At 40.2% G+C, this 21504-nt stretch overlaps 2 protein-coding genes across 2 annotated transcripts; one reads left to right on the top strand and one right to left on the bottom strand.

The window, feature by feature from the left end:
* Nucleotides 1–5976: 5976 nt before the first annotated feature.
* LOC147795007 (soma ferritin-like) lies at nucleotides 5977–14919 on the bottom strand. The gene is made up of 4 exons (XM_087132350.1): nucleotides 14655–14919; nucleotides 13077–13223; nucleotides 11883–12005; nucleotides 5977–10754 (listed from the first exon to the last, which is right to left on the bottom strand). Exons 1-4 carry the CDS (start codon nucleotides 14760–14762, stop codon nucleotides 10617–10619), a joined length of 516 nt encoding a protein of 171 aa, XP_086988476.1. The 5' UTR covers nucleotides 14763–14919; the 3' UTR covers nucleotides 5977–10616.
* Nucleotides 14920–16619: 1700 nt separating this feature from the next.
* Nucleotides 16620–20276, top strand: LOC147795008 (soma ferritin-like). Its single transcript, XM_087132349.1, has 3 exons — nucleotides 16620–16865; nucleotides 18157–18429; nucleotides 19377–20276. The coding sequence occupies exons 1-3, from the start codon at nucleotides 16767–16769 to the stop codon at nucleotides 19518–19520; spliced, it is 516 nt and encodes a 171-aa protein (XP_086988475.1). The 5' UTR covers nucleotides 16620–16766; the 3' UTR covers nucleotides 19521–20276.
* Nucleotides 20277–21504: the final 1228 nt, after the last annotated feature.

A 21504-nucleotide genomic window follows, 5' to 3' on the forward strand; every position in this document is an offset into this window, starting at 1 on the left:
ACTACAGACCATCGCGGCTCTTTTTCGACCGATCAGGGGGTAATTTAAGAATAAGAATTAAAGTCAAAAAGATCGGAACATGTTTTCCAAAATGAAATGCTTTTTTAAAAATCATTTTTTTGTTAATATAATGTTTTTAAAACAGTCCGCATTTTGAATTTTTGAGTTCATTTTCCGAACCGAATGAAATCTTTTGAACCTAATATATCTTTTTTGGATGAAATTTTGCAGACCTAACATATTTTTAAGATACAAATAAATTTTTGGACCTAATATGTTTTTAAGATTCGAGTAAATTTTCTCAGGCCTAACATGTTTTGAAGATTTGGATGAAATTTTTCAGACCTAGCATGTTTCCGAAATCCGAATGAAATTTGACAGACCTAACGTTTTGTAGATTCGAATGCATTTTCTCCGACAATAAACAGCCGAGGGTTTCGAGTTCGGCTTCCGCATTTTATCCGAATTCAGAAAGCATCCAAATTTGGCAATCATCCGACTTTAAAACGCATCCGAATTTCGGAGGGATATGACGTTAATAAGCATCCGAATATTGAAAAAGCATCCGAATTGAGAAAGCATCCGATCTTTTTGACGGTGTTTGGTCCGATGCTATCCGAAGTTCCGAATCTTTTTGACAGTTTGGCTGTGTTCGGTATGCGCATGTGCAGTCAAACTATAGAATCGCTCCCTTAAAACAATCGGGCAGTCAGTGCTATAAGCCCCAGGTTTCGAATTAAGTCAAGCGACTACATACAGTTGTGCTCAAAAGTATTCACACCCTTTGGAAATTAATATACTTTTCTGAATTCTGCATTTGTAAAAGCTTCTATGTTGGTACTTCCACTATATCTTTTGTCTATTTGTTGCAATATACAAACCCAAATGTGTATTGGCTGAACTTCATTTGCATAATAATAGATACGGCCCAAGTTTCTTTTTTGCTCATAGTCAATAGCGTAACCTTTGTTCTTGATGACTACCTCAAGCCGGTTCCTATAAGTGTCCACAAGCTTTCGGCATGTCTCCTGTGGGATGTTGGTCCACTCTTCCTTGGGTCAGGTTGGATGGTCTCCTGGCCATCACTCCGGTCTTCGGCTCCCTCTACAGATGTTATATTGGAATTGGTCTATAGGTCAGGCTTGGCCATTCCAGTACATGGATACCACTGTCCTTGAACCACTGCTTTACTACTTTGGTAGTGTGCTTAGGCTAACTGTCCTGCTGGTACGTCCAATCAGGTCCAACGAGCTGGAATTTCTCAGCAGACGCTTTCACTTTGTCATCCAAGATCATGATATAGAGGGATTTCACATTAGCGCCGTCTGCGCATATCTGCATCGAAACCGAGGCTCTCTGTGTTGAACTTTGTCGCGCGTGCCCGCGGAGTCGACACAGTACATGGAGTATCTGGTTCGTAAGTGTGACGCCACTTCAGTTTAAACCACGCCCACTGCACAAGATACACGACCATCGCAGGTACGTTAGTTGCGGTCAATTGTCGTTATTTTTTCTTTTGATTTTACAAGTTGAGTAATCCTGAAAGACTCTTCGACAAAAATTTGCAGTCTGAAAAGTCTGAATTTAACAGACCTTTATGTATTTTGTGTCTTAACTTCTTACTTTCAATCGTCTGATCGAACTAAGAATTGCAGCCGACACATACAGCCTCGTTTTCAAACGCGAAAGTGCGCAGATCGACGCTAAAAGCGTCGTACTGGGATCCCTCTATAATCCTCCTTTTTCATGATGCCCTGTATCTTAATGAGGTTCCCAGCAGAGAAGCAACCCAACAGCATTATGTTTCGACCACCATGCTTGATGGTGGGGACTGTGTTCTTCGGCTTGTATGCTTCTACTCGCTTCCTCCAGACGCAGCCAGTGTACTGTGAATGCCAATAAAGAAGGTAAAGGCTACAAGGAAATTTCCAAGCACTATGAGGTCCCTGTTGCAACAGTTCAGAGTATCATCAGGAAGCATAAGAGGTTCAACACAGTGAAAAACCCCAATGGGCGTGGCAGTGCAAAGTATCTCCTAGACTTGCCAGAGAAATCTGCCGGGAGGCCAATAACAACCCACCGATCACAACCAATGGCCTAAAAGATGGAGTTGTTTGGCCACATGGACATTACCTACGTCTGGTGGAAGCAAGGAGAAGCATACAAGCCGGACACACTCCCAACCGTCAAGCACGGTGGTGGCTACATAATGCTATGGGGTTGCTTCTCTGCCAGTGGCACCGGGAACTTCAATAAGATACGGGCACCGTAAAAAAGGAGGTTCATATCATGATCCTGGATGACAAAGTAAAGCCGCGTCTGCTGAGATATTCCAGCTAGGACCTAATTGGACGTACCAGTAGAACAAATTATAAACCCAAGCACATCAACAAAGAAGTAAAGCAGTGGTTCAAGGACAGTGGCATCCATGTACTGGAATGGCCAAGTCAAAGTCCTGACCTAAATCCAATAGAGAATCTGTAGAGTGAGCCGAAGACCGGAGTGATGGCCATGAGACCATCCAACCTGACCCAGCTGGAGGCTTTCGCCAAGGAAGAGTGGACCAACATCCCACAGGAGACATGCAGAAAGCTTGTAGACCCTTATAGAACCGTCTTGAGGTAGTCATCAAGAACAAGGGCTGTACTGTTGACAATGGACTACGTGAACCTGGGGTATGAATATTTTGAACATGAGCAAAAACGCAACCCGGGCCATGTTTATTATTATGCAAATGGAGTTTAGCCAGTACACATATGGATTTGTGTATTGCAACAAACAGACAAAAGATATAGTGGAAGTACCAACATAATAGCTTTTAAAAATGAAGAATTTAGAAAAGTATGTTATTTTCAAAAGGGTATTGAGCACAACTGTACTTACACTGACGGCACGGATGTTTTGCTGGGCTTGACACCCGTAAGAGCGAACCACAGCGCGCTCCAGCTAGCTCACGTATGTTCATGCCCCTCACTTGGTTTGTGCGCATGCGTATTGAATACCACTGTAGCCAGAAGCCTCTAAAATGGCCCTTGACTTGGACACGTGGACCCCAAAAGTAATCGAACAACATCAAGCTCAGAAAAAGTTGTGTGCCCCAGATTTCCATACCGATTAGTGTTACTTTCAACACTAAGTCCTTTATGATAACTTGCACACGATAAAAATCCTTTTTCTGCCAATTTTTGCCCGTCTTTCTTACGCGTACCTCCAAAGTAACAATTCCAGAAGTTGGAAGTGAAGCCAACATTTTAGAGGGGATTTTTTTTTCAGTTTTGCCGAGTTTTCCCTGACATTTCTCTATTTGTGAATAATGAGGAATATTATGAACGCTCTAATGACAAAGTATCATGCAAGAAGGAAAGCGTATGGATGAGAACGGACAGTTTTTGTTTGTGCCTGATAATCGGGCAATTTGACGTGATTTTACGCATTCGTACGATGCAGTAGGCCAACTCGTACCCAAACGCACTCGCATCCAGGTCTGCGAAGGTACGGAGCTATATATGCAATCACACATATGAAGCCAAACCACGGTTCACAACCATGCACAATATCTAGATGCTCAACCAACCAAAAACTTCACGTGTGAAATTAGGCTCCAATAGGATTCGGGCTTTATTTTCCTTAAAAAAAAACCTCCCTGCCCACAATTCCAACTCGTGATTCGAACCCACGCCCCTTGCATCACATATCATTATGTCGTAACCGCTTGACTACCGCAATTCACACAAATTGCTGGTGTTTTTACTGTTGATATAACGATGAACGGCTGCAACGTAAGTCTAATGCACATTGGGCATGCGCAATACAAACACAACCATAGTGGTTTGGCTTCATACGTATGGTTGCACATATATCTCAGGGTGCAGACCACTAATTCAAGTGAGAATTTCTGACCAGCTCATTAGCATTAAAAGTGCCCCCCCCCATAGCATCTTTTGAAAAAAGAGATTGTTTGGCCCCCAAAATGGTGAGATTGTGTAAATCGTCGCCAGGATCAACTCCCTGGGTCTTTGAGCTTTCATATGAGGGCAGAAGGGCTGAAAACTACGGTTGAAAAATGGTCCAAAGTGCCCGAGAAAGTTGAGGGTTGCCACTTGAAAAATGGCTGCAATCAGACTTCGGAAAAATCACTTTTTGGGGGGTGATTTTGTTTTGTGGGAATAATTAAAAATGTAATTGGTTAACCCACAAAAAATTGAAAAGAAATTGAAAGATAAGTGACCAGACAAGAATTTCATTTGTGTTTCAGAAATCTCAGGGATGTTGGCGTGCATGCTATTGGGCCCTGAACGGTGCTGATTTTACACTGTTTTCAATGGGGCTTGAATTAGTGGACTGGACCCCTCAAGTACGTACATGGACTATGCCCAAAATCCGGACATCTCATTTTTGGCCACTGCCAAACTCGCATGGAAATTTGAATCCGCATGAAAAACCAAATCCATTTCAAACAAATGGCTCTCGATCTTGAAAAAAATTAACTGATAGATATAAAACAATTATCAGTCTTCCAGACAGTATCACCGGTGATCTGAGGGAAATTCGACAAAAGTGTGAAAAATGGACACAAAGCTATAGGTAAAAATACAATAATTTTTCGTAACTATACTTTGTCAAAGAAAATTGACATTTTCCACTTTCTTTTTTAAAGTCGGATGCTTTCGGAATTTGGATGCGTTTTAAAGTCGGATGCTTTCGAAATTCGGATGGTTTCTGAATTCAGATGAAATGCCGGTGCAGAACGCGAAACCTTCGGCTGTTTATTGTCGAGGGAAATGCACTCGAATCTGGAAAACGTCAGGTCTGTCAAATTTCATTCGGATTTCGAAAACATGTCAGGTCTGAAAAATTTCATTCAATTCTTCAAAACATGTCAGGTTTACAAAATTTTATTCAAATCTAAAAAACATGTTGGGTCAAAAAAATTTCATTTGAATCTTAATATTACAATGTGGGGTCCAAAAAAATTTATTCGTATCTTAAAAACATGTCAGGTCTACAAAATTTTATTCGAATCTGCATCCTTAAAAGTTTGTGCACTGAGCTATAGGAAATTGAATATTCATGCCTTTTGTTGGTGCTTGGTATGATCCCATGACATCAAATTTAATACTTGCGCAGTTGCTTGCATTACGCTGTGTGACCTAAATCTGTATGTGCAGTCATTGCCCTTCATGAACTCTTTTTTTCTGGAGTTATTTTGGGAATAAATAGCCCTGTTGTTTACAAGCTTTATTGTTTTGTTTGAACCATTTTTATTATGGCGTTTGTACAAAAGCGTATTTTATGAGATTTCACGATCACTCTCTGTGATGAAATAACGCATTTTGTTCCCAATGAACTAAGCTTTCCAGTTGTAGTGAACATTTTGTTGGCCAGTCTTAGCCAAATTTGTACCAAGTCTTTGATCACTGATGTATTGGACAGAGGAGAATGAAAGTACAAGCTTTGCATGGATAATGGAACAGTGTATCAAAATTTAAAAAGTTTAGTTACGATGGCAAAAGTTGGTCTAATATCAGGAATTTTTCTCACTCTATTTCCTGGTCATATCGATAATTTGTATTTAACTGCAAGCAAAAACTACAAGTATTGCTCGGATATTACTGGCCCCGCTTGTCCGACCAAGATGCAGGCAGTGTCAGGCATTTTTGGAATGTTTTCTATTATTCGTCTGACAAGGCAGCGACCATCACTGAACACTTGGAAGTGCCTGAGTTGCAACTCCTTCTGTATCCTTCCTCTATGGTTTACACTATCTTTAGATGATGAGGAAATATTGTAACACTGCATAAGGTATCAGTAATAATGAACTGCAGTCTACCTAACGGGGGATGCATATCAGATCATAAGACACATTATGACTTAGCAGTAAAACAAAAGCTATATCTTTCCAATCATGCGAAAATGCAAAAACGGGGAAATGGAAACCGAACACACAACTATGACATCCAAACTGAACCCCCAAAATACCAACAAATAATTAATATTTAATTTCAGCAAGTATTAATTGTCTTTTGACCTCAACAACTCAACAATGAAGTACAGTAAGCACCAGAATAATGAACAATGCAAAGCCCGTCTCCAGTCATGTTGGATAGTGTTTTTAGCAATTTGTAAGCACACGGCACACTTCAAGTATGTTTTTGTGACATGTACTCACTTCTTCAGTCACCTTACTAGTCTTCCTAACCCAGGGGATCTAGTAGGTAAATAATCAAACAGCGAATAATTTTGTCCATAAATCAATACTGTATATGGAGTCAAAAGTTCTAAAATTTTTCAGATTATCTTTTAATAAATCCAATTTTTTTGTTTGAGGTACATGTAGCTACGGAATGAATTCTCGTGGTTCTAAAGAATGCTTCTTGAACGCTACGCCCTGAAAAGTCGTCGAAATTAAAATCTTTATATATACTGTTAATGGTTCAAAAACCTCAATTTTCTGCATTCTACCTAAAAGCAACACCCCTTTCAGTAAACCTGGCACTAGAATATCTGTTGTGTAGATACTACACGAATAAAAGAGAAAATCCATCAGAGCAAATCTGTATACCAGTAAGAGTTACAAAGATTCCGGCGATGTATGCACTTGGAAAGTTGTTGATGCTGGGTGTTTTACGGTCTGACCATCACAGTACAAAAATGAATGGTCTGGCGCGATTTCAGTGTCAAATGAAAAAAAAATACTTAGAAAACATGGAATACAAAATGAAATGATTTGGAAGTTGTTGCCCATTGAAAATGGGACACTAAAATACTTTCACTTTCTTACTTAATATTACATCTCAAAATATTTCAGGGTAACCTCACATTGTAATATCAACGGTCAGCACCAAGAAGTGGAATTTACCATGCCGCAGGTTAACACAAACCTGTATCTTATCCAAGCAGCTATTGTCAAAAAACGTACTGAAACATATGTATACATACGTTATACTTAGTGTGGACATTTCTTTGTTTTCGTGCAATTACGAAAACTCAGTTAAAACACTCATTTTCTTGAACTGGGAACACATTTTTTAACTGGATTTCGTTAGATGTTTCCTTGACTGTTCCTCTTTCTTTTGCGACAGATGACTCTAACCCCCAAAAGCCTCAAAACTTCTTTTTTAGAGAAAGGGAAACGTCCTGTGGACATGGGTAAGTCCACAGAATGCCTTGCCTTCTAGCACCGCGTAGACATGTTGTTCGCAAGTCCACACTAGGTAAAAGGTAAGCGTACAAAATACAACATGTTATGTGCTTGACTGGCGTGTTACTTCCAATCACATTGAACTCAAATGCAGACTCATTACTGCTCTTGTCAATCTAAAACTAAAACATTCCACACGGAACAACTATAATCCTCATTTATTAGAGAAACACTTAAATTAAATATTGCCACTGATTTGTCCCAAAATAATCGATTTCTTAAGGCAAAGTACTCCGTACCAATAAATTTACAGGTACATGTACTATTGTGTTTTGCAGCCTGAACATAATTATTTAAGTTCCAGCGCTAAAAAAAAAAAAACGAGCTTTTGATTTCAGAAGTGGGAGTGGTAGAAAGAGAAAATAGGCTAAGCCTTCTTAGCTTTAAAGAAAGCCTTCAAACACCACCATTAGTCCAGTCAGTAAATAAATCCCTGGCGTTTTCTATGCTAGCATCCGCCAGAAATCCGAAGTTCGATCGTTAATTGCCACTCACTTGTAGCAAAGGTCCATACATGCCTACATGTGAAAATCCTCATCATTCTATTTTAACTAAGAACAAAAGTCTTTCTTTTGAACAAACCACAGGTGAATCCGTTGTGTAATAAGTCTTAAGTCACTCCAGCTACAATGTGAATGTGGTGACGGACTAGTGGGGCAACTAAACACTTACATTTTAAACTGAACTCAACGGGAATATCCTTATTTTTTTCCTTAATTATGAATCATCACATGAACATCAGTGTAAACACCACTAATTGCAAAAAGTTGCCATCAATAGTGCCTGGAAGGTTTAGAACGTCACCAAAGTTCACATTTCCCCATTTCATGATAGTTTCATCACTCCAAAAACAAGCCCAGGAAAACAAATGCCGACCACTTGCGATGCAAAGTATTTCTTAACTACCTTTGACTCTAAAGTAAGGATCCGACAGGTCAAAGCAACTTACTGTGGGAAAAGTTATTCATGTTTTATAAAATGTTCACGAAAACCCTGGGAAGAGGCAAGGTGTGAAGAGAACTTCCCACTCCCAGGTAAATTTTCAATTACAATGTTTGTACATCAGCATCGTGGTAGTGTACTTGTATAAATCTTGCTGTCAGGAGATAAAAATTCAAAATCAAGTCAGTACAAAAGATCATTTTTCATTACTAACAATTGAAACCTTAACTTGCGAACTATTAGTCAGTAAATTATCAGCATTTAACTAGTTTCATATGAGATCATATTTGGTCTTATCTTCATATAACTTAATTTATATGTGCATGTTTTGTTCCCTTCATATTTGTGATGTACATGTTCATTGTACACGTGATGTGCATGTTCTTGTTCACAGTTCTTAATACCTTCAATAGCATCACATTGAAGTGGATCTGACACACAATACATTTCCCGTACGGAACACTCTTATCAAGATGTGCATGTGACCACCAAACTTGACCTTAGATTCATGAAACTGAACTAACCCTAATTGAATGATTCAAATACGGGCGATTCATAATAGCATGCCTCCAAGAGTTTGCAACACGTTGGCCCATTACGATGCGCGAAATCTGTCGACCCAATGCGCTTCTGGAAAGGGCCGACAGATTTCGTGCATCGTGATTGGCCAACACATTATAATGTACAATGTATCCATACAAAATAATTCATGGGTTCCTTTTTTATACAATTTTCCTCATATGCGACATTCTTGGTAACAGCAACTCTTGTCAAGTCAAGAAATATCAAATATGGAAATTTATGGCATCCGGTAGTGCCAATATTAACTTACAATGGTCCCTCTCAAACCATCCAGTCTAAAGTCAACTCTGCAGCTATTCAAATGTTTGCCCTGTTATAGTGACTGGCCTTGTCCAAATACTTGTGAAAGGACTTGTGAAGGACTCGACAACACCATGAGTGATGTAATGTTCACATGGACACAGGTCCAGGCCCTGAGAACTCTTACTATGAATCAACGTTTAGGTTTATCAATAACATTTACGTCTCCCTGAGGCTTCCTGAAGGCTGTTGGCTGGGAAAGACTTCATGGAATGTTCACTCACTGAGTGTGACTTATAGGTCCTCAGTGTTTTCAACCAAGTTGCAAACTCCACATGCTAATATTGGAGAGTATATTGTCTACACAACAGAAGTGACAAATGAGTCATTCCATTACCGACCTCACTGTTATTCAAAATTTGCAAACAAAGGAAAGGGGAAAAATGGATGTGAAAATATAAAACAATGCAACAACCTGATATTTTCAGTTTCTTTGTTTAGAAAACCTCTCTTTATGAATCCTAAGGAATGCTGAGCTCGGTAATGTAATAACAAGTTTTCAATTTGGCGTGGATTTGTCCAGATGTGCTTCTGCATAGCAAACGAACTCCAACAATACCATAGATGTTGTTTGCCCCTTTGTGAAAACAATGACAACATAAACACCTGAATACTATATATTACTGGCCATTACAATAGTTATTTGTTTCAAGTTTTTGGCTCTGAGCTTCCTGAGGGCAGCATTTTTGGCTTCGCAAACACACTGTGTGATATTTTCTCCCTTAACCCTGATTCCCTGAGTAAATTTTCACTTAAAACCTTCCATAATCTTCCAAAAGTCTCCCATTATGCAACCCAAGGGCACATGTTTGGTTCTGAAACCTGTAAACACACCAGTGCCCTCTTGGTGTAGTGTGCTGAGAGAAATACGCAGAATCTTACTAACTTAAGCACGCCTTAGATGAAGGAGCCCCAACTCACATGAGTATCAGTCCACTGCCTGGTCTATTTTGAGTTGAATTCCTGGCCTATGCGCAATGGCATAGTTTAACCAAGAGAGGGCATTGAACACAGAGAATCTGAATCCTAAACACAGTCCAGTCCATTTGCTCAACTTTCCCTGAAAATCTTGGGGAATCTTTATTCTGTCCCCGCACTACTGGGTCTGCGCGGATTGATTCAAGTAGACATAGCAATGTATGCGTACTGCACGTATGCGTACGTATGCATGAGAGTGCTCCTGAGCACCATACATGTGCATGATGCGCATGCGCATAGCAGCATGCATATTCTATGTTCACGTTATCAACCCTGGATCTGCAGTGTTCACAGGAATAATTTTTCTGGATTTGATTTATTTGGTTTCTTGAGTTGGGCTCCACCTGTTCCATGCCCCCACACAGAAAGGATAAAATAGCTATCAAAATCTGTACTATGTGAGTAAACTGTACTTGGACTCTTCTACATCTTGTAAACTCTTTCAAAAGAATCGTGGTGGATTTTGAAAGATCAGGGAAGGTTAGAAGTACACACATTTTGTAGATCCTATCATACTACTGAAAATAACAGAACCCCCTATGGTGAGTGCTAAAAGCTAAAGTGTCTGAAACAGAAGCGAGAAAGAGAGATTTTAAGCAAAGGTAGAGATGTCTCAAGAGGAGAGCGACTCCTTGTCAAAGATATATTCACCCAGGTTGGGTCCAGCTCTGATACTGTTGGCTAGGTGATCTCCCAACTCTTTGATTTGATCAGTCTGTGCTTGGAGATAGTCATCGATAAAGGCAGCAAACTAACAGCAGTAAAACAAGAAAGGAAACTGTGATGAATAACCAGGAGGAGGGGTGGGAGGCTGGGATGGAGTGGGTTGGGATGAGGTAGAACAGGACACGATAGGTGGGGTATGGTGAGGCAGGATGGGTAGTCAGCATGGGGGTGGGGTGAAGGGGAAATGGAAGCAGAGTAACCCAACATCCCTCCTCAATGCTAAGCAAGTTTATATGCTGTCCCTTTTGTGCAAAGCCAAAGTCGTGTCTTGTAAACGTTTCCACATCACTTGAGTAACAGTATGTCAATGCTTCGTGTAGGGTCTCCACTGCCTCAAGGTTGTCACTGGCCATCAAAAAAGTGATGAGTCACATATGAAACTGATGATCACTGGAGAAAAATGCTTTACCCAACCGGGCTGAAAGGTTCACAAAAGTATACTGCACCAGTGCATTTCAGGTTTTTTGGAGTGCTTAGCAAAATAATCCATCTAAGAAAAGCAGAAAGAAGGCAAGGGGGTAGTCTATGTTTGCATACTCAGGGTGCGTTTGCGTGGTTACTCCTGTTAACATGAGTAGGATGCAAGTATGCATTACACTCGGGTGCAGGAGTATACTCCCCCTCTAGTGAGAGTATGCTCTCAGTGACCAACGAGCCATACGCCAGCCATTTGAGTGCTCAGGAGTATACTCATGTTAATATGAGTAGCTTGCTCGAACGCACCTCAAAGTCCGAGGGTGGATCAGGGCTCATAGCCCATTCCCCGAAAGAGCCAAAAATATTTTCTTTAAAAAAGAGAAAGCCAATCTTTTGGTCAACTTAATTTCTCTTCTTATCAAAAGCATGTGAAAATTTCTGAACTGCAGCCCCAATCCCAAGAAAAACCATAAAAAGTAACACTGAAAAATCTAAAAATCCACCCCCTCCCCGAAAGAAAATGGGTTCTGGCTTCATTTCAGTATATATTGGACTCTTTACCTTCTCCAAAGTGTGTATAACTGTGACCGTGTCTGGATACCTGTCTGCACACAGAGACAATCAGGTAGTAGATTCATAAGCCATCACCATGTGCAGGTGTCATTCCATGCCCAGCCCTGCACCTCAGTTTACTAACACATTCAAAAGAGCCCAAGTAATTAAGAAATTAGCCTACTTGTTCATCTTTGGCATTCCCAGCAACTTCATCGAGCTCCAGCCAGGATTTGTTAACATCCTTCTCCAGCTGCAGGGCTGCCTCCAGAGCCTTCTGGCCATTGGAAAACTCTTGAGCCGGAGACTACAGAGGAGGGAAAATGAATGAGGGTAACACAAAGAATCCAACTCGGTGGTCGTCCCTTCCCCTTCTTTCAGGATGGAGGGGTGCATATTTTAGCCAGTGATTTATTCTAATGTGGGTAGTTATGGCTATGTCCAAATTCCTTGGCTATTGCTGAATATTACACATGATGTCTAGGATAGTCTGCAGCCACTACCCATAGAGTTGTGTTTAATTTCAAACCACAGCCAATGAATCGAGTCAACATTCATTTTCCACATCCATCAGACAACAATCGTTTCCTGTTCTCAGTCATGTAAATTTTTTTACATGCACGTTACAAGTAAGCAACTTAGGGCATGAAAGAATTTTGGCAGGGCTTGTAAAAATTTTGAGACAACATTTCTGGGAGGTCTCAAGTGATGGTGGGAATTGTTCCTGAAGAATCTGTTGCTTACAAATAGGCTTACATTATACTGGAAGTGGGCATTTTTTTTTTGAAAAGCAAATTCACAGGTATTTTCAGACACTTAGATCAAAAACCTGATTTAATTTGTAAAGGGCACGATTTTTACTCATAAGCGTACATACGCGTAAGAGTTTGCTCAACTCAACCTGTTTAAAGACTCAATTTTAACCACATTTTCAAACACCTGACTTACTTTTATTATTAATGTTTAAAAACGTACACTTTTCAATACACTTGACTCAAAATGTAAGTTTTCTCCACTGAAGAAGAGCGTAAAGTTTCACAAAAGGCACACAGTGGATCCTTCAAGAGGGGTTTAGCACAGAGAATGTGCTGTTGGTTTTCTCCACAGCCTTGGGGAATCAGGCCTAAATAATTCATCCATTACCATGGATTCCATGCCACCAACCACTTAGATGCTTGACCATACTACATTGTCAACCACCCGACTAACAAGTTCCAGCTGGGTGTGCTTTTTGAACAGCCGTGAACCCGTCACTGACAAGTCAGCAAACATCTGGGGTTTTACGAGTACAATGATGTCTATTTCGAAGGATGGACTTAGAAATAGACTAAGATGTTGAACAATAAAGTTTCAAATCCTATTGAGACTAAACATGTACCTTGATGTCTTGAAGACAGACTCTACCTCCCCTCTTGTTCTGATAAGCCATCAATTCCATCGCAACATCACGCTTGCTGTCTGACAAACCCTTGCAGTATGAGTGAAAGCCTGGAAGTGCTACTTCAGATCTGTTAAAGTAACTGGCCTATTGGCAACAATGGCAAAGATTAGGAACTACGGTACATTTCTGTTGATTGAACAGTGCATTCAGGGCTGATAACACATTTGACAATGGGGAAATGCTCAGTTTCAGAGGCAGGAGGAAAACTCAAAGTAAATATTCCAGGCAAAATGCTCAGAATCAGTTACGGACTGAAAACCCAATCCAGACACCGTCCAACAGTAGGTGGGTTTGGACCCTGGACCACATGGGTGGAAAGCAAGGGAATCTAGCCATTGCATGAACATCAACCTGACTCCCCTGCAACGTACATATACAAGAGATGTCATGCTGTTGTTGGGCATATGCATTCAGCAGCCTTTCAAACAAGTTAACTCAAAACACCTTGAAATATGCTCAGTTCAGAATGCAGTTTTGGAAAAAAAAATTGGGAATTACTGGAAATATCTCTGAAACTCATTTATTTACTCATGTAACCTGTAACTCACAGGACTTTCCCGACACCTGGCAAATGCAGTTGTGCAACGAAGAGCAAATTCTACACTAGAACTGGAGACTTGTCCTGTTATGCTTTGTTTTCAGTCTTGAATAGGTAGCTATCAATCACAAGTGCCATGGCTAAGCAGACTTGCTGGTTTGCCATTGGCCTTTGTGAAGCACGGCACACACAATACTCAATAGCAGGGTGCTATACAATGAACTTCATTTGAAGTGGACAACTGTGGAGTAACCACAAATGATTTATTCGAACCATGATATAGCGCCCTCCTATGTTGTGTCCATCATACCCCACATAGGCTAATGGTCCAGGGGAGGTGTGAGTTTGTGTTTGCATTCAGTTAGGAACCCTCAACAACAGAGGACGTCCCCAACTCATCAAGGGTCCCCAATTGGCAATCACGTACAAAACATGCGACTGATGAGAGCTCTTCCAAAAATAGTTGAAGTAAGAACAAAAGAGAAGGGGTCAAGAACTGCAGGCAAATACACACGCATGCACGTGCATATGAATAATACAGGATAATTTCACACATGCCAGGTCTACAAGTAAGTACTGAACTACAGTACTTAGTCCCACCATGGAGCTATCCCACACTACTAGTACCACTCACCCATTGGGTCTATATTCATGTCATAACAATTTGACACCTCCATGAATTTTGCAGATGATGTGTAGGCCCTGGACCTAGCATGTACATATTTGTATGATGCAGGTATGTGGACTGGACACAAGTAAAAAAGACACAGACATGTGGTCTTTATATCTAAAGATCAACTTCAACCGAATCCATGTTCAAGTTATAAAGTGAAAAATGGAATTCGAAGATTACGAAGTTCAATGCGTCACATTACGGCATCGATCAGACCACATATCTATGTGTCCAGCGACCAACAATGGCGACGTGACTAAGATTGGAGTTAATCTCGCTACGCCAACATGGCTAGCTTGCTTACCATTGCCAAATACACATAAGAGCTGTACAGTTGAAGGTTTATTTGTCGATTGATCCCTGATTCACATTCACGAGAGAAGTTCTGTCTGATAGCTGTTGGATTTTCCATTGTTTATTAGGCAAACGAAATATTTTACACACACAAATATTCCTTATTTGTTTCGATTTACCACGGAGGCAGGATTTACGCTGCGTCTTCGACCTTATGAAGCCTATCTTTGGCCAGCACACAAAGCACGCACTTGACACACTTCACTTACATAAGTCTTGTAAAATAGCGCCCTCATGTGACACCACAGTTGAATGACTCCCCCTTTGATAATCTCAGTGTTTCGCCAGATTCTCAGTATTGAGAGGGAAAACAAAAATAATTATATCATCCCAAAGTAAGAAATGAAAAACCTTCGGGCAAATTGCTTTTCAAAGATTTCTCGCTGGTTTAATAAATCGAATCCTATAGGCCCTATGTAACAAATTAGTCTTTGACTTGAAGCTTAATTCAGGCCTTAAAAAAATGTTTTCAAATCGCAAAGAATTCTGAGTGGAATATAAACGTCATAATTAAAAAAGAAGCCATATGTGTGCGTGGACAGTGTTTCCATATATTGTAATGCGACGTATGTATGGTCCATAGTTCCGCCATTGATAGTAGACCGCCAGAGTTGTCCATTGTTCGTGTTCGATTGTAACAAAGGTCAATTGGTCGGAACAAAATGAGTATGCAAAAAATTCCTGACCTTGGTGCTGCAGACGTATGTCAATTGAACTTTGCCCAACCTGAAAGTTACGCAGTTTACTGACTTTAAATCAGTTGATAGATATTATCACGGTCAAAGTAATTCCCACTGACTCATCTGTCAATGTCAACGGAATACAAACAGTGGAGCATTAACCGTAACTAGAAATTTCGAGAATATTATAGTTGACAGTCACGCAGAGCACCATGCGCGGGTTTTTTTATGTGGACAACTGTTCTGACCCCTACGTTTCCTAGTAATATGCATATGTTCAACTCCCTTCCAAAATGAGCCATGAATTCGAATGCAGTCAAAGTAGTAACGTGTTTTTTCATTACACCTAGTCATCATGTACAACGTGTCATCATTCATGATCCTCGAGAAGTCCCTTTACTATTATTGGTTTCTTCAAAAACGGAACAAATAAACAAACAAATAAGACAAAACCAGTGCGAAATCCATAGATGATATTATATTCCATTTAGTTCATATTACACCGTGACCCCGGGAAGTTAAAATGACAAGACGGGATATGAGTGAGGGGAAATATCACCCTGTTCGGATACCTATGCCCGCCTGTCTTCAGAAAGTCACAGTTCTGAGAATAATATCTGGACCTTGAGATTCTTTATGTTAATGTCAATTATTAGGCCTATGTTCGTATGTTCGTTCTGAGGTTTGCACAGATTGAATGTAGTTTTGAAGGGTTTATATTATTGGTTAGAAAAGTAAGAAAGTTAAAAAAGAAATGATTCTGAGTATTCTTCGCTTTTTTTAAACAAGAGTTTAATTCTTAAGCCGATCCAATTGATCCATAGCTCTGTACTGGTTTTGAAATGATTTGAAATCATGTATTATGCAACTGTTTATCAGAAAAAAAGAATTATTTGTAAAAGCCGCGTGACAAGTTGTTTTGCCGAGTCACGAAGGCTTAATATAGCTCACACGTAATCCTGATGACCAATCAAAATTCACGGCCTATTTTGCATACGCTGGTATATTTACTTCCCCCACAATACCGTAGTTTTCTTTAAACACGAATTTAATAGCAAATTCTCAAAGAATGAATATATATTTTTAACCGTAATCAAAGCAAAATTATTGAAGTCGGCAGAATGATTTGGAGATCCCAGTTCGGTGGTTTTATTTTTAACCTGTGATCAAACATTTACGAAATGACCTGTAAGTTCAATAAAATGAACAGCCAGCGCCAAGAATATATAAGCGCGTGGCGCAACTGCGTACTCAGTACAGTTTCGGAATTGTTTGTGCTTTCGCAGTGTCGGAACCAGGCAGTTCTGTTTCGGTAAACTTAAGAAATTTTCTAGTTTCTTACTTCGCAACCTTCAAGAAGAAACACCAAATCAAGTGACAAGATGGCAACCATCCGCCAAAACTACCACGAGGAGAGCGAGGCTGGAGTCAACAAGCAGATCAACCTGGAGTTGTACGCGTCCTATGTGTACATGTCTATGGTAAGTCTGATTATGTTTCCCTTGTCGGCCCATGGTTTTTCAATCTCTTTTTCCACTGATTTACACCGCCTTGTGCTCTACTTTGCAGCCCACCTTCTCCGCAGTATTTATCTCTGTACTACTTACATAGATTTGGTGTGTAGTAATTGGTGGTTATTTTCAGCGAGTCCTGAAATCTTGCCTGAGAAAAATCATCCGATAAAAATGTGGTCGATGAATGGGGATGCTATCGCCATTTATAGCATATCAGCACATCGAGTGTGGAATCCGCCTGAGTCACGTGTCACATCTCGTGACCCTTATCAGTGGCGTTGTTACTGGAGCGGGGACGGTAGGCCCCTGATAATGAAAGAATTGCCTTCTTCAAAGAGAAGTTCTGAGCCTTGTTAGAGTATTCACAACGATCCATGTTAAGCGGGTAAAGGTGGGGGTATTCGACCCCATGACATAAGATGAGCAAGAAATTCAATTAGCTGTGTAGTTTTTGAAAGCACTTGGTGGAATTCTCCTCTGGGTCGAAAATTCCTGCACTTGACCTAAAATATCGAAAGGAAGCTCGGGCTACATGTATGAAAGTTGCAAACCTTAGACTAGTCATGGTCATGAGGGGGTAATAATGGTAGTTGATTGTGATTCCATCATTCATAACAGACTCTCCCACCAGAGTTTAAGCTTAGGACATAACTTCTTGGAATATGGATATGAACAGTGCTTGATGCGGACAGTACGTGACGCCCCTGTGCACAAAGCTACATGTATGACACTTGTTTGAAAAACCTTGTTTGAAAAGACTAAATGGAAGCTTCAGAATTTTCTCAGCTAAATTTCACTTTTTAGCAAATGTTATTACGTTCTGATGGCTGTTGTAACATTTGAAAGAAACTTTGAGTTGTCCATATATTGAACTCAATCCACACCCTGTATTGTCATGCGTTGTATAGCTGCAAAAGTTTGAAATGCTCATATTTACATTTCTAGCTTATAAATGAAATTGGTGACAACCATCAAAGTGACAACTGAATTACACACTTAATCTGAAAAGAATTCCATGGACGCCTGTGAATTTTCCCTGCGGTGACCTATTAGCTGTGTGTATGTAATAAAACATCTTAGTCATGAAAATACGGAGGAATTCATGTAGAAAACTTAATTTTTCAGATTGAGTCTCTCAGGATTTTTACGAAGGTTGACAAGCAACATTTGCGTATGGAACTTTTCCCCTTGATTTCTTATGTTTCACTTCCGTGCCTGAAATAACTAGGGTGACAATCAATTTTGTTCCCGTGTGTAGGCCTACTACTTTGACCACACCACTGTTGCTCTGCCTGGTGCCCACAAGTACTTCAAGAAAGCTTCGGATGAGGAGCGCGAGCACGCCGAGAAGCTGATGAAATTTCAGAATCAGCGTGGCGGGACTGTCGTGCTGCAGGACATCAAGAGGCCTGAGAATGATACTTGGGGCACCCTGAAAGATGCAGTGACCTCTGCCCTGGCCCTTGAGAAGAAGGTCAACCAGGCCTTGCTGGACCTGCACAAAGTGGCAGACAAGCATGGTGATTCCCAGGTAAGGACAACCTACAAATCTTGGGCTTGTGATTAATCAAGGGTGCCTCATTAACCGTAGTTGTGTACATGTACCAGGTTGGGTAAAATCAGCTGTTGTGTGCTGTTTTCTTTAAATCAGCTATATCTTTGGTGATCGTTTCGTCACAGTTTTCAAATTTCTCACCACAGAGTAAAATGTAGGTCTTACGAAAATCACATTTGAAGTTAGTCTCTTTTCAAACGCTTGATTTCCTAGTACATGTATTCAAAATTCCTTTCAATTCACCAATGCTCCTCCATGAAAGAGGTTATAGAAGTTAATAAAAATTGTTTATTTTGTAACAAGTTTGTCTGTTGGTGAAATGCTGAAATTTGTGTGACTTCTGGTCTCTTCGTGAAAAAGCACACAGCACACGCTTTTGCCCTAGCGAATGCCAGGTGCAACATTGTTACATTTGTATAATTTCTGGAGTTAAATTTGTCTCCTCGTGAAAACTACAAAACGATTTTTGCCCATGGCTAGTTCATTTTTGCCAACATTAAATCTATGGAAGACAAATTTGTCTTCCATTTTGCCCCCAGAGATCATGATTTGAGTGATTTCGGTAGATGAGTAAAAAAATTATTACATCAAGCTGCAGGTATTGCATAAGAAACTTGTAAAAAATTATTATTTGGGGCCAATTTGTTTCTTTGTGAAAAGGGCCACGATTCATGGTATAGCCCAATCGAAACTGCAAACCTCAGGATCTTGATGTTGCAATTGGATTAGCGCAATCTTGATTATTGACATGTATTGTATTTTAAGAAATGGATGAACTTCAAGATACTACTGTGAAGTTGATAAATTTATTTCATCCATTTCTAATCAGCAAAAACATTGGAACAAATCTGTGTCTAGATTGTTCTTGTGCAGATTAGGCTGAATGAAACTACATATTGCAGTTATTCTTGTTTTCACCTTAGATGTGCGATTGGATTGAGAACCACTTCCTGACTGAGCAAGTGGAGGCCATCAAGGAGCTGGGCGATCACCTGAGACAGCTGGAGCGTGTCGGGTCATGCCTGGGCGAGTACATATATGACCGCGAGAGCCTCAATCATGAGTAGATCTGGTGGCTGGTCCCTGGACTACACCGCAGCCGGTTAGCTAACTCGATATGGATTCGCTGACACTTCACTTCATGGCAATCTGTGGACATCAAATCAACTGGTGACTTTGTTGATCGCTTGGTGGATGACGGTAGACACAACGGATGTTTGCTTGATATGCATTAAGATTCTTCGGTTTACAACCAAGTGACCCTTGTCCGCCATCCTTTTGACAGGTTACATGGTTGATTTCGTTGTTAAATTGGCTAACTGGCCTGCTACATAAAGACAGAGGCATAGTTGTAGTAATAGTAGTAGTTAATAAACCCTTCCTTAAAATTCATAGTCTTCTCGCACGACGACGTAACCCGCATAATTTCATACTCCAGTTATCAAGAAATCCTCATATATTGCAACTCATTTGACAATGTCAGTCTTTCATAATCTGCTCATGATGTAGATTGTAAAATCCATGTCTTATATTTCTCAACCTTTGGTCATCTTTTCCTGTCTTTAAATGAAATTACATGCAGTGAAAAAGCCTCTAGTCACTTGAATAAAGAGAATAAAAACTCCCCTCTATTGAAACATACCACGCATGCGCAGTCAGTAAAAGCGTCAGTTTATCTGATGCCCAAGCATTTAAGTAAACCATTCCAAACCTATATTGAACATTGAGCACAAATTGTATAAGTGGCACTCCATGAAACTGCCAGTGGCAACTTAAGAACTTTTAACATGGGAGAAATAAATATAAGAAAAAAAAGTACATAATGGTGTCCAGATTTTTTTGTCGGGTATCACTCGTCGGGTTTTATGTAGTGTAGTGTCCCAACATCCTCGGTGGAAACAACTTGTATTCTTAATTCTGGTTCTGAACTTACTCGATTCACAGGGCGCATTTACCTCCAAATAACCAATTTCGGTTGTCATTGTGATTGAACGATCTCCATTCTGGAGATCGATCGCTTAAACCTGTTGCTTAAGAAAAATCCGCCGACAGCTATTGTCAGAGAAACATTTTAAGATAACTCTTGTTTCTGAAGCCAATTCTGATTGGTGGCACGCGAGATTGCATAACATTCATTGGACGTTCGGTTCACGTATTAATACATTAATAAATTTAAGTGAGCGAGTTCGTACTGGTAACGGATAATACTCGGTCTGCGAGCAGAATTTGTGTATCAGTTTGTTCACATTATAATCTTTGACGCTCCTATTTACCCTGCTCTCGGCTAATTTCGAACAGAACGTGGGCCTCACTTTCGCCCGACGTCGACCAAAAGTGTGACGTCCACACTCGGGTCCAAGCCCTCATAGACACCCGCAGGTTGGTTGTTATTTTTTGGTAGATATTATTTTGCTTCAGAATCGTATTAGAACGAAATCTCACATAATGCTAATTCAAAGCAGCGTTCAGTTAACCTTTCAGCGCCACCCCTCTCTGTGCTACCCCCTTGAATACCAATCCACAGAAAGATAAACTATTAGCTCAATACCACAACCTGATCACGATCCACATTCTTGCATACTGCCCTCTACATATTGTATGGGCATAACAAGGCTTTTATATTGACAAAGTGGACTGTGGTAATGTTACCAAAAAACACGGAGACCAACCATGGAGGAAGGAAGCTAATCACCTAATTTGAATGAAATATTTTCACAACAGAATTCCAAAATGTGAATAATATTCTTGGTTATCACTAAAAGAAAAAAGAACGTAAAGAGTAAACTCTAAGAGAGGTCTATTAAAAAAAAAGACACAATTACCATTATTTGACAATACCAAATTTACCCAGTCACGGTTTAATGTTGGGAGACAATCAGCACCATACTGGCCTGTTTCTAACATTGAATGGGGGGGCCGAATTGGGATTTTTTAGTCAACTGAAAAACACACAAAAAATTAGGCAAATAGTTTAAACCAACTTTATAACAAATTCACTATTTAAGTACCATTCTGGCTCGCTTCTGTTGCAACATTGAACGGGGTCGGGAA

The sequence above is a fragment of the Acanthaster planci genome, unplaced genomic scaffold, assembly GCF_054643075.1.
Source record: "Acanthaster planci isolate LZ-2023a unplaced genomic scaffold, COTS_SCS Contig223, whole genome shotgun sequence".
In the NCBI taxonomy this organism is placed as follows: Eukaryota; Metazoa; Echinodermata; class Asteroidea; order Valvatida; family Acanthasteridae; genus Acanthaster; species Acanthaster planci.

Bases quoted from the DNA above. Each gene is read 5' to 3' on its own strand.
- LOC147795007 (XM_087132350.1), bottom strand. From the start codon at position 14,762: ATGGAAAATCCAACAGCTATCAGACAGAACTTCTCTCGTGAATGTGAA. The intron at 12,006-13,076 runs GTACATGTTTAG...CCTCCTCTGTAG, and splicing joins TCTGTCTTCAAGACATCAAG to TCTCCGGCTCAAGAGTTTTC. The intron at 10,755-11,882 runs GTAGGCTAATTT...TACTGCTGTTAG, and splicing joins GGAATGCCAAAGATGAACAA to TTTGCTGCCTTTATCGATGA.
- LOC147795008 (XM_087132349.1), top strand. From the start codon at position 16,767: ATGGCAACCATCCGCCAAAACTACCACGAGGAGAGCGAGGCTGGAGTC. The intron at 16,866-18,156 runs GTAAGTCTGATT...TCCCGTGTGTAG, and splicing joins CCTATGTGTACATGTCTATG to GCCTACTACTTTGACCACAC. The intron at 18,430-19,376 runs GTAAGGACAACC...TTTTCACCTTAG, and splicing joins ACAAGCATGGTGATTCCCAG to ATGTGCGATTGGATTGAGAA.